Raw genomic sequence first — 13,576 nt, forward strand, 5'->3', positions numbered from 1 at the left:
TACCACAAACCAGCTTTACAAAAATGCTAAAGGAACTTCTCTAGGTGGAAAATAAAAGGCCACAACTAGAAATAAGAAAATTACAAATGAGAAACTCACAGTAAGGGCAAACATATACTAAAAGTAGAATCATTCACACACAATTGTGATATCAAAACAGGCAATGAGAAGAGGAGAGTATGATTGCCAAGATATTGGAAAGGCATTTGAAATTAATAGACTAGCAACTTAAAACAATTGTGTGTGTGTGTCTTGGCAGCTATGTCAAAACCTCATGGTTTTTGTAACTGCAAACCAAAAATCTATGATACACACACACAAAAAAAAAGCAATCCAAAGATAACACTGAAGATATCATCAAACCACAAGAGAAGAATGCAAAAGAGGAAGGGGGAAAAAAAGACTAATAAAAATAAATCTGAAACAATATAAAGGCAATAAGTACATATATATTGATAATTACCTTAAATGTAAATGGATTAAATGCCACAACTAAAAAACATAGACTAGCTGAAAGGAAACAAAAACAAGATGTATCTACATGCTGTTTACAAGAGACTTACTTCAATTCTAGGAACACATACAGACTGAGAGAGGATGGAAAAGGGTTTTCCAGGCAAATGGAAATCAAAAGAAAATTGGAGTAGCAATACTCATATTAGACAAAATAAACTTTAAAGAGTTCAAACTAGATCAATAAAATCATATCCAAGTTTTACTATTTAGCCTCAAAGTTTCTACAAAAGGGTATATATGTTTTTCTCCCATGACTGTTGACTGCACATTTTCTTTAGTATATTCATTGTAACATGAAAATATTTTTACCTATCTTTAAGTTAACTAGGTTCTTAACCCTGCATTATAGAATTAGCTGATGTCTTCAGAAAAAGATAATGCTGACCCCACCCCATTATCTCTAAGGTAGTGTCTACATTTTTGGTTCTTTTAAAAAGCTTACCAGGTTGTTGTTGGAGGTTTTTTGTTGTTGTTTTGGTTTGTTTTTTTGGGTTTTTTTTTTTTTTTTTTTTTTTTGGTTTTTTTGCCACACCCATAGCATATGGAAGTTCCCAGGCCAGGGATTGAACCCATGCCACAACAGTCACCCAAACCACTGCAATGACAATGCTAGATCCTTAACCCAATGTGCACAAGAGAAACTGCTCCCACCAAGTACTTTAAAAATACAGCCAGGTTTAATCTTGTTTGAGTATTGTTTGAATATTCTTTGTTCTTTCTTAGAGACTTTTCTATCTTCTATCATACAGTGAATAGAATTACAGATTACATGTCCATGGATATAATAGATATTTGTATTTACAGAAACAGTTGTTTCTAATTCTTTAACTAGAATGTTCTCAATAACTTTCTTTTTAAATTTGGTTCAGTTTGATGCCAAGCTAGCAAGAGTTCAAACTAAAGCAAAACCATATCCAGATTCTACTGTTCTGCCACACAGTATCTACAGAAGGGTATGTGAGTTTTTCTTCCATGGCTGTTGCTTTAAAAAATAAATTATTTTAGTCTGCTTCCACAAAATTATCTAGTATTTACTAACAATATACTTAAGTTTTCCTTAAAATATATCACACAATCAGAAAGATGTTACATTTTTAATAATCTTTAAAAGTCACTTATAATTTAAACTAGAAATCTTAGTAGTAAATTAAAACATTAGAGAAGTCCTCTAACTCTTTGGACTATCTAAAGAATTTCATATTTGAACTACAGCTGACTTACTATTTTGGAGTTATTTAAGCACTCAGCAGATTTCTTCTTGTTCAACTCTTCCTTATTTATGGTTTTTAATTTCAAGCTATGTAGGGAGAAAGGAACAAACTAAAACTGTGTTAATGCATGTTTTCGTACCCTTATTTTATCCCCATTAAATCCCACAAAAATAAGAGTATAGATCTTTCAAAATATGGTATCTTTTTTAATACCTACTTCTCCTTAAACCAGAAGTAAGCTTTTGCTGTTGTTTTGTTGTTTCATTTTCTTAATCTTATTATTTCTGAATTTCAATAACAAAATTTTTCTGCTCCATTTAGAAGCTTCAACATCTTCAAGAAGAAAAAAACAAGGAGATTGCAATTCTTCGTAATACCATTCATGACTTAGAGCAACGCCTCTCTGTCAGCAAAGATTCTCAACTTAAACTCGTTGGCAAAGATTCTCACTTTAAGCGTAGACGGTTTTGAATATAGAAGTAAATTTATTAGTTGCTATTTTCTTTAAAAGCAGTTGAAAATTCATTTCTGTTGACAAATAACATACTACCTAAGTAATAACAACAATGACAACAAAAAGACAACTTCAAACTGTTTTATTGAGTTTAAACATAGCCATACTTTTGCCAATTGTGTACTGCATTCTTGCTTAATAGTATTAACCATGAAAGAGTTCAGGTTTATAGGACTTAGTTTACCTAATGAACCATCATTGACTATGGAAATACTTTCTAAGCCATCAAGAGATAAACAACATTCTTTTATCTCTTCCTATCTTCCACAACTGGCAATCTCAAATTTTAAAGAGTATGATACAATACTAGATAAAGAAAACAAGATATAAGGCTTCATTCTGATGTGATAGTAAAAATCAAGGTATGAGTCTTAGATATAAAAAAGTATAAATGGATATTTAAAATATAATCATAGCAAAATATTCATGTGTAAGTATTTCTGGATCTGAAAAGATAGAATTCACTGTTCTTTAAAGGTTTGATCTGTTAAAAACATAAGATTAAGAAGACAAAGGTAATATTGTTTTGAGAAATAAGTAAAGAAAAAAAATGGAAAACATGTCTTTGTTGTTCTTCCTCCATTCTAAATTGCCAACTATCCAACAGAAACCCCTAGGTCATAGTTTACGTTTCTGTTCTCATTAATGCAAGTAGAATGCTGGAGAAAGAAAAAGAAAAACACATTAACCAAATGCTGCAGTCACCTTTCGGTTGCCCTGTAATAAAAATATGGTTTGGGTCAAAATTTCTTTGACTTAAATTTTAAAATGTGGAAGCCAATATAGTAGATTTCTCCATGTTTGCACAAATCCAATTCCAATTCCAATAGTAATTTTGGATCACTATTAATTAGGTGGCTTATAAAAATGCTGGAAATATAATGGTCTAGACTGACTTGGGGAGTATATCCAATTTAAAATATTTAATTTGAAGGTCATTTTCACCTTCCTGCCTTATTTTTTCAACTTCATTTGGTGCTAGCTTCTGCGGGGTTGAGCTGCTGACTTGCCTGTCAGGCAGCTGGAGGCAAACGTCACTGTCAAGATTCAATGACGTTCTCCTCTGCCAGAAGGCCCTGTCAGCTACATAAAGAAGGGAGGTTTTCTCCACACTGTCAGGTGACTGCAGACTCTGTTTTTTCAAATATCAGATGTCGACAGTGTCAGCATCAACTTCTCAGAGCTGACTCTGAATTTTTGGGAAATTTGCAGAGTAACTGACTTATGCATCCCCTTCGTCAGAGCTTTTTCTGTGGAAGAGAAAGTTGTAAACTTTCACTTCCTGCTGGCATATCTCAGTTCTCAGAGTGACCCTGTCTTTGGTGACCCTTGTGCCCATGATGGTGATGAAGACCTGAAGGAGGGGGCTGCTCAGGAGTGTCTGGCGCTTCTGGTTTCGGATGCTCTGAAAGATGACCGTTCCCAAGATGCTGGTGCCCGTGATGGTGATGGTGATGGCGATGGTGATGGTGATCATGATGGTGATGAGGCTGTGGAGCCTCAGTTGTTTTTTCCTCAGTAGCCAAATATACGTTTTTACAAAAGTCTTCATCTTTCAGGGTCTGGAATAAATTTAAAAACCACTTAACAAATCAACAGATTTATCAAGACTGCATAAAAAAGATTTGTAGAATTAACATGAAATTCAAACTAGTTACTTGGGATTTAACTGGCTTTGTTTTTCCTAGCATCATATTAATGAAAAAAAAATTAGATGTCAATCTCAACACATAGATATTTTATTAAAATTTGGCCCCCATCCATATCTAATTATATAGTGCTTCATGTGCAAAATTTGCATTTAACCAGACTCCTCAAGCATCTGACAAATGAGTCAATATTAGTGTTTCGAAAATAGATAAAAAAGAATGTCATACAATTACAGTTTTAACAGTTCACCTAAGCTTCTATACTAGTTAAATAAGCAGCAGAATTCAAATTTTCCTTTTTTTATCAAGATCATTTCCCAAATTTTTAAGAATTCGGAGGAAGAATTTGAGAGATACATAAGGCTTAAAAGAAAAGCCAACCGCTGTATTTATGTCTGCAGAAACAAAACTAAATAAACAGGTTAAAATAACTTAAACTGATTACAATAAAGTCAAACAACTATCAAATCCTAAAATCAGTTTACCTGCTGGAACCTTTCACACCTATGTCACTAATGCATCTAATCTAATATTCCATTCTGAAACAAACAAATTCCTCCCTGATAATTAAAAACTGCCAATAAACTGTTCAAAATCAATAGTTTTTTTATATCTCGGCCTTTTTTTTTTTTTCTTTTTAGGGCCACACCAGTGGTATATGGAAGTTCCCAGGTTAGGGGTTGAATCAGAGCTACAGCTGCCAGCGTGTGCCACAGCCACACAAGATCTGAGTCATGTCTGCGACGTACACCACAGCTTACGGCAAGACTGGATCCTTAACCCACTGAGTGGGGCCAGGGATCAAACCCGTGTCCTCATGGATACTAGTCAGGATGATTACAGCTGAGCTGCAAGGAGAATTCCTTTACCTCAGCTTTGCTAGGAAATTTTTTGAACTTCACCAAAGCTTTAGTAATGTGTTTCTACTATAATGCTGTTAGCTGAAAGCAGCAAGTTACTGCCCATTTTTGCTTGAGCTTAATATTCCATGATGCATAAATCTAGTTCTTTGATTTGCTGAAAATCTTTACTGTTTTCTGTGCCTACAGGTCATAGACTCAAAGCTCATAGATAGGGCAATGCAATATTAAACTTCCAACGAAATAAAGTTACAAAATCAACTTGACCAAAGACTCACTAAGTGACATGGTTTGGTATTTGGTTGTTTCTAAATTACCTTTGAGAACCTAATAGTGTTTAATTAAAAATAAAAAATTTTCTATGTGTTTATACTATGTAATCTTCTAAATGTTCATAGATTAAACAAAGATAAATAACTATAGTAGTATTCTGATTAGTTCCAAAAACCCAATTACTATATTTCACTGATTCTACAATGTATTTTTTTCACATTTTAGTATATTTAAGGTTGGCATGCATCTTACTATTAATACTGTTTATAGCATTGTTTCTGCCTGTTTCAATATAACTAGGTATATTTACAACTATTAAGCATTTGAAAAAATGCAGAATACTGAAAGACTTCCAAAATATGAGGAATCAATATAGTTAACATTCATTAAGCACATCGTATGAGCCTGATATTGAATTATCTAGCTCATAATTAACTATTGAATTAGTCCTTTATCTCCATTACCTCCATCTCCTCACCTGTGAAAGCAGTAAAATAACCCTCGTAGGATTATTATGAAATTAAAATGTGAAAAATGACATAATTAGAGTAACTAACCCATTGAGCTTCTTAATTAAGTGATTCATTAAAAACTGAATGGCTTTTCTTAGAGCTGGGAAAAATCTAAAGGAAGTACAGCTCACAAACAAACTTTAAAATTATTTTTAAACCTGAGTTCATATTTTGCCAACTTGTTCTATCAAGGAAACATTGTTTGGAATTATTTTCCTTCTCAATATGAGGAAGAAACAAATCTACTTAATGTAAGCTAAGATCAATTCCTTGAGTATCTTTTCTATAAACAATATGTAATATAGTTTTTCATAATAAATAAATATTCTTATGGTTAGTAGGAAAGAAATGACAAAAATTAATGAGTAAAAAAGTTATTTCATGTGAAATTAAGGCAGCAATTCCAACTGCATTGTGTAAGGGCTTCACAGAAAAGCTCATAGTTTACACTCTTGGTAAATTAAGTAGTAGATTCCATTTCAGATAATGCCATGGATAAACTTTGCTGTCGCCATGCTCTTGTTTGAACACATTCAGAATGTTACAATAATGTAGTTTACATTGGCTGAATTCCTTTTTTTTTTTGTCTTTGTCTTTTTAGGGCCCCACCCACAGCATATGGAGGTTCCCAGGCTAGGGGGTCTAATCAGAGCTACAGCTGCCTGCCCATACCACAGCCACAGCAACATGGGATCCGAGCTGTGTCTTCAACCTACACCACAGCTCACAGCAATGCTGGATCCTTAACCCACTGAGCAAGGCCAGGGATCGCACCTGCCTCCTCATGGATACTAGTCAGGTTCTTTAACCACTGAGCCATGATGGGAACTCCTACATCAGCTGAATTCTTTAAGTCCTCACACTCATGCAACATCATTTGGTGGTAACTGAGATATGTAATCTACATTGATTTTTGTTTTCTAAACTCATTCTAGATAAATGCAACAATATGGATCTTGAAAAGATGTTTTAAAGTACATGTTACATAACAGGAAGTATGTGTTGTTATAAAAATTACTGTTATCAGTAATTACGAATAACAATAACAAAACTACTCTTATCTTGGGTAGCTTTTAGTACACCAAGAGAAACACTGGTTAGCTAACTAGTCATGAAGCACTAACTTAGATAGCTCTTAAAAGATTTCCTCTTTACTCCCAGCCAAAATAATTAAGAAAAATACCTTGAGAGAGCAGTTTCCACATTTATTTTCACAGTAAACAGTCTTAATGGCTTCTTCTACATATGGGAAAGTTAAGAAGGAATAAGGCAAACCAAGATGATATACAAGGAGGCCGCATCTAAAATAATAATAATAATAATACAATGTCATGACAACATTTGTTCTATCATAATTCTACTTATATACTATCTGAGACAGGGATTATAGGTTTAACAGGCTTATAATAACTAAGACCCTTTCATACCTTCAGTAAATTTCCTTGAATGGGGTCTTAAGTTTCCTGGCACTATATACCTGGTCAGGTCCTGACAAAACTATTGTGAGTCTTAACACAAGCATTTTTGAAATGTGAAATAGATATGTCACAATAAAGAATGTAAAAACTGTGTAGTATAATTATTATGACTTGGTCAAATACAATTTTGACTTATAAATTCTATCAACGCTCAAACCACTGACTTATCATAAATTGGGCTCCACAAATCACATGCTCCTTCATAACTGTTAGGGCAGCACAAATTTCACACAATAAGAAATCATAGCATAATAAAAAGATCCTCAATCAAGTCTTGGCCAGTAGCCCACTGATTAAAAAAAAAAAAATCTGATGCAACAAAAATTTTTACAACGAAAGAAACAAAATCATAACACTTGGCATTTTCAGATATAGTGGAGCTGAAATGTCCTTCTTGCCCACAGTTTATCTTGTATATACAATTTTATATGAATATCAAAGGGTTATACTTTGCAACAGAATAAATTAAAAGTTTGCAGCCTGATAAGAATGGTGTTTCATATTAAAAATATTTAGAGTAAGGCTAAGTAGGGCTTAGGCCTAGGCAGAGCCAAAACAAAAAGTTAGCATCAACCAAAAATGTTGGTGATATCAAATAATGTATGCACTGATGTTCCTTCAAAATATAAATGTTTTATTGTACTTGATTCAAATTCAGTCACGGCAAAGTGATTCAAAATCAAATCACAGCAAAATCAAATTGATTCACAGATTCAAAAGCAGATTCATGCAGATTATACCTAAATGATTAACTTTCTTTATAGTTCAAAAATGCAGGTATAACCTTAAAATTTAGTAATTAGATAAGATAAACAAGTAGTCAGCAAAGTATTCATCTGCAAAATTTTTGTTATAATTGTATGTGATATAAAATTGATCCTTCTTTTTTAGTTTAATCAGAATACTAATTTTCAGGGGAAAAAAGATATAGTCAATTTTCTTTATTTCCCTACCGGAATGGTGAATTCTTTTGTATGAAAGAAGTCATTTCAAAAATCTTAAAACCTAACATTTTAATGGGCTCACTTTGAAACTGAGTATTTGGTAATAAAACAAAAGCAGATGTTTTATTTAAATCACTTGTTATTAAATACGAAGCAGGCGTCCTTTAATCTGGAGGTGTGCATGCATGTATGTACACACCTGTCATATATGAGGAAGTCATCTTTATTTCCATTTAAGAGAGTCCAGACATCTGTTTGGTTTTCTTCTTGTTGATAAACAGGAATATGCTCTGAAACCTTACTTTTAAGATACACATATTTTAATTGAGAAGCAATTCCTTGATGATTAACAACAATGTAGGAGATGTTAGAATATCCTTCTTTCTCCAGTTTTACTCGCAGGTCTTCCAATCTAAAATATTTGGAAAAAATACAAAAAAGGAATAATCTCATTTTCTTAGTGATTTCTCCCTTTCTCCTAACTCTGTATTTTTTTAACATGAAATGCTTTTGTTACTTTTTTACCTAGTCATACCTCTTCTTTATATTGTTTTAAAAGACTAAATAACTGTTTTTAAAGACCACTGGTTTTCTAATTATTTTTTTGAGCACTTAGACCCAGTTAAAACCATATGCCAAGTGCTTGCACAGACATTATCTCATTTAGTCCTCAATTAATCCTATGAAGTATATATATTTTTAATCCAGCTCACAATTACAGAGAATTGTACCCAATAAATATTTGGCAAATAACCTAACAAATATTTATTTATAAATTTGTTAAATGATTCAAGTCTTTTGGTGTCAAATCTAGCATCCAATCTACTCTGGCAAAGCTCATGTCTCTCTGCTTCCTATTGAATAATGAGTCCATTTGCAAGAGTACATTTTAGAATTGTTTCATTACACAAATAATATATATTTAGTAGGGTATTATAAAATACAGGTAACACAAAAAGGAGAAGAAATTTCCATAGCCCCAAGAAAACCACTGTAAACATCCTTCTAATCTTCTTTTTCTAATGTTTCATGGAAACATATATAGTTTTCTTTAAAAAGTGACTTAATAAATATCTTTTTTCACTTTTATTTTATTTTATGTATGCATATGTTTAATAACTATCCCTTTAAGAAATCCTAGGCCACAAGAAAACTGCCTTACCTGGATGCCTGCAGAATACACAGGTATCAGCTGGCCTGAAGAAGAGCAACCACAGTCACTGAACCATAGGAGTTCAGCATGGGGTCTTGGTCCTTTATGCTCCAGCCTGGAGGTTGCTCACAGAAGGAGCTTTTCCCCTGGCTCTCTGTTCCTCCCCAAGAGAGGAGACAGAGAGCCAGGGCCAGCCCCAGGCCTCTCCACATTGCTGGGGTCGTCCTGGAAAAGAGAAAACCTTTCTGTATTTTCATGGATGACATCACAGTCAAAACTAGAAACTTCTATAATTCTACTTTCTACAAATAGCTAGCCAGTGGTTTCTATCTCTATGTTGTTGGGTTCATTATGTTGGGCCTCTTAGCATCAAATCTCCCTGTAAAGGGGAAAAGGTCAGCCAGAGGCAAGAAAGCTGTCAGAACACCTCTTAACTATCTGGCCTAGCAAGATACTTTAGCAGGCATGTTTCAGAGGTCTGCCTGAACAGGCAGCCAAGGATGTCTCTAAGAGAAGATACATGTTTAGGAAAATTTTGAGAATGTAGCCTCTACAACCAAGCATTCTGCAAACATTTTTTATTTGAAACACACCAAGTTCTAACTGCTTCTTTCTATTCTCTTCTTTCTGTTCTTCTAATCTAAGAAAGGAAAGGGTAAATAGGAGATTGTGTACAGAAATGAAAAGTCAGCACGGAAACCCACGAAGAAAGGAGGTAGAGTAAGGCAGCCTGCTAACATGAAGAGATTCAGAAGTCATGCCTGCCAAAATGTTGCTATCACATCCAAGACAAAGATGGACCAATGGAAAAATGACTGACCAGAAAGAAGTATTACAAGTCACGGGCCCCTGTACCATTTAAGACTCACTGAAATCTACACTGCCTACTTACTGGCTACCACTACTTTCAGGAAGTTCCTGAGACTAGATAGCATTTTCTTGGGTAAAAAGATGACCCCTCTTAAAGTTAACTACCTGATGAGAAATATTCCCAAAATAAGGGCCAGCACTCTCTGCAGAAAGGTACAAATAAAGCAAGGGAACCATAGACAGGCGGTAGGGAAAAGAAGAATACTTTCAGCAGAGACGAGCAGAAAAAGAAAAATCCCCACATTTTATGCAAACATTTAATTTTTATTTGAGATCTACCAAGTTAATCAGTTAATCAGGCTCATTTTGATATGACAGTCTGTGTGGAGAGATAAGAACAAAATTCCAGATCTGAGAAGTTGGCACATCTTCAGGCACAGATCTGGGATATTTAAAAAAAGTAGAAGTGGTTTTTTGCGGGGAGGGTACAGAACAGTGGAGGGAGGATAGGCAGTTAATAAGTTACTTAGACTGAGCCCAGAATTAAGAGGAAATAGAAAGGCTAAAATCAGATTGATTTGGGCTCTAATGCACTAGTAGATATAGTTAAACTTTTTAAAACCTGATTACATTTCACATTATTTGACACCACAAAACCCCTAGCTATATAGAGTATCTTGATAAAAGCATAACCAGAGGGAGAGAAATAAAGAGGGAGGGGGGAATTTAAGAGAGGATAAATTAAATGATTTATTAAGGCCATCCAAACTCTTCTAATATCTTTAAAATTCTAGTTTTAAAAAAGGACAGGCCATGTTTGGACTAACTCTAGGCAATTTCTTAGCATAGTTCTTATACTGAGGACATAATTATCCTTATTATAGCTACCATTTGTTAAGCATTTATAGAACGACATGCTGATGGCACTAAGCACTTTTTAATATCATGTCAGTCAGTCTTTGCATCTATGTGACAATTATCCCCTTTGCAATTGAGAAAATTACAGCTAAGAGAGAGAGCTTAGGCATCTTGCCCAAGTCCGCACAAGTACTGAATCACAGGAGAAACTGGATTCAAACCGGTTCTGCTAATTCCAAAACAAGACCTCTTAGCTACGGTTTTTAGACAGGTCAACTTTTAATAGCTCTAGGAGCCAGGATTTTTGCCCTAAGATGACAAAGAGAATGTCAAAATTATTCAAGATGTTTTGTTTCTTACTAGAATGGCTAGATTTCTCTGCTTTCTGGAATACACTTGGCACCGTCACTTTGCCATACAGTATACCATTCCGAATGGCTGAATAGTGAATATAAATGAAAAGGTTCTATCACGTATTTCTCATTTTTTTTTTAATGAAAAATAACTAAAGCCATTGGCAGAGGATAGTGGATTATATTCAGATTTTCCTGTCACTGAATCAATAGGCTGTTCGGCTTTGTTTTCGTGAGCTCATTTTTTACATAATAAACTTCTGATTGATTACAGCTGTCAGGCAGCTGTATAAAATAGTGACAATAAATAAGAAAATTAGATTTCCTGGAAGGCAGTGCAATAACAATTAAAATGTAGTTGTGAATTTCATTAATCTCACCACTTTCAATCACAAAACCTAGATTTGTTGGCCACATACAGACTTACATTTGTTTAAAATACCCCATCAGAAGGCAAAGTATGCACAATCTTTTTCCACCCTCTTCCCCTGAATTTCAGACTCCCATCTGAGGGTCCCACCTCACTCACCTGAAAACCACCTCACATTTAATCACAGACCACCTGATTCTGACACAGGTTTAACTCTTTCCAGGGTGATCATTTCCACACAGTGAACCAAACCTGCCCTCCCCTTTTGCTGCTGTTCTTTAATGCGAAACTGCTCACAATACCCTGGACGTTTCTACAGCACTGTGGAATGGCCATATTTCAGTCCTTGCTCTTCAAACCCATGGGCTATTTTTCCCCTTAAAGCTCTCACTCTGCCTTTCGTGGGAGATACGTAAGCGTGAACATACAATATTGCCCGTAAGACAGCACAACTTTTTGCAAAGTAAAAGTGTTCGATTTCTCCAGCCTCCATTGCCCCCATCTTCATCCTTAGCTGTGCAGAAGGCAGGGCAAAAATTAGCAAGAATTGTCAATGTGCCCACTGCCGGAGTTTAGACTCTTTTGTTCTTTCTTCAGTATTACTTTTATTTTCTTTACCAATCTTTTTTTTTTTAAATCTATTCTAAGGACAGAAACATTTTATCAGACTCAAAAATCAAGTTATTTACCAAACTCTCAAGGAATCAATCATGAAAAACACAAAGTTCCTACTTACACGACCCCTTCCGACTAGCTTGCTTCCTTTCTCTTTGCTCAGCTCGGCAGCTCCACAAAGCCACAGCCAGAAACTTGGATATTTATAGTCCTGTTGTTTACCTCACTCTTCAGTCATAATCCAAAGTTCAGTGCCCGCTCAGGCGGTGACCTTGCAAGCAGAGCAAACCCCTGAAATGATTCTTATAATCAACTTTTTAAAAAAGTAGTAAGCACTGCCAGGCATAAAATGGGGAGAAAGTTTTTTGGCAATTACAATTTTATTCCCTATCCTTTTCAGTCACCCCAGTGTCTAGGATTTAATGGTACAGTCTGGGGCGGGAGGAAGGGCTAAGGGTAAAGAAGGCCTCCAAGTCATGCTCTTTTCCAAACTATAATAGGGAAAAACATTTGCTGAGCCAGCAAGTTAAGCTGCCGCTTTAAAAAAAGAAAAAAAATTTTTTTCTTCTGTTTGTAGTGGCCAGGTGCTAGCCTAACCCAAACTGTGAGCTTTGTCAGAAAAGTCATCTGCTCTTTCAAATCTTTCCTGTCTCCTATTGGTACAGATCTGCTAGGATTATTTTGCAGTGTTTAAAACCTGAATCTCTGTGGAATCTCACAGTATCTCTGCTCCTTTCTTTTTCATTTGAGGAAATGAATAAGGAAATAGGGAGGGAAACCAGGCCTCATTCTTCTCATCACAGAAGTCCTGCTCCCTGGAAGATTTATGGATCTGACAGAAATTTTTTAAGTATTAAAAAAAAAAAAAAACACTTTACAAATTTAAATACCACACAAATACAAGTTAGCTGTGATAGTGGCTAGACAGGAAACGGGTATAGAAATTCCAAAATGTAAAACTAAAATTGAAAATTCCTTCTCTTTCAGAAGTGGATAAAGTCTTTCCACCAATGGCTACAAATGAGCACACACATACCCCCTCTGTGATGCGTAAGGGCAGGAGCAATGTCAAATGATATCAGCCCTGGATGGTGATGGTTTTCAAGTAAGCCTTGCTTTCACTATGGATGCATTTTTGTGCAAACAAACTCCTATTGATTGCTGCAAGCTGGGTTCTATTGTACAAGATGCAGGAAGTACAAAGAGGCTCAGATGGTTATCTATGCTATAAAGAAACATACTGTCGAAGTAGAAGCCTGGCATTTGAAAGCCAAATTCTATTTCCTCACACTAAGCAGTTGATCTTAACCTTTTGAGGTCCCAGATCCCTTTGAGAATCCAGTGAAATGTTTAGTTTTTCCCCAGGAAAAAAAAATACACCTATACATAGCTTGCTTTTTAAAAGAATCTTGTGGGGGGGTGGGAATTGTATAAAGCAGATGATCCTATGGTTCATTTTC

The 13,576-nt window shown here is 35.0% G+C and overlaps 2 protein-coding genes across 2 annotated transcripts in view; one reads left to right on the plus strand and one right to left on the minus strand.

Annotated features, from left to right (window-relative positions):
• Nucleotides 1–2,783, plus strand: part of CCDC152 (coiled-coil domain containing 152) — a 63,665-nt gene extending 60,882 nt beyond the window's left edge. The window contains exons 7-8 of the mRNA XM_021076773.1: nucleotides 1,386–1,469; nucleotides 2,049–2,783. Coding sequence (XP_020932432.1) covers nucleotides 1,386–1,469; nucleotides 2,049–2,198 — 234 coding nt within the window. The 3' untranslated portion in view covers nucleotides 2,199–2,783. The remainder of the gene's footprint in view (nucleotides 1–1,385; nucleotides 1,470–2,048) is intronic.
• Nucleotides 2,307–12,285, minus strand: SELENOP (selenoprotein P). Its single transcript, NM_001134823.1, is given in 5 exon segments — nucleotides 2,307–3,803; nucleotides 6,719–6,836; nucleotides 8,157–8,369; nucleotides 9,120–9,335; nucleotides 12,238–12,285. Coding segments are annotated over 4 exon segments (1,173 nt in total). The 5' UTR covers nucleotides 9,323–9,335; nucleotides 12,238–12,285; the 3' UTR covers nucleotides 2,307–3,164.

This window comes from Sus scrofa, chromosome 16, assembly GCF_000003025.6.
Source record: "Sus scrofa isolate TJ Tabasco breed Duroc chromosome 16, Sscrofa11.1, whole genome shotgun sequence".
NCBI classification, from domain to species: domain Eukaryota; kingdom Metazoa; phylum Chordata; class Mammalia; order Artiodactyla; family Suidae; genus Sus; species Sus scrofa.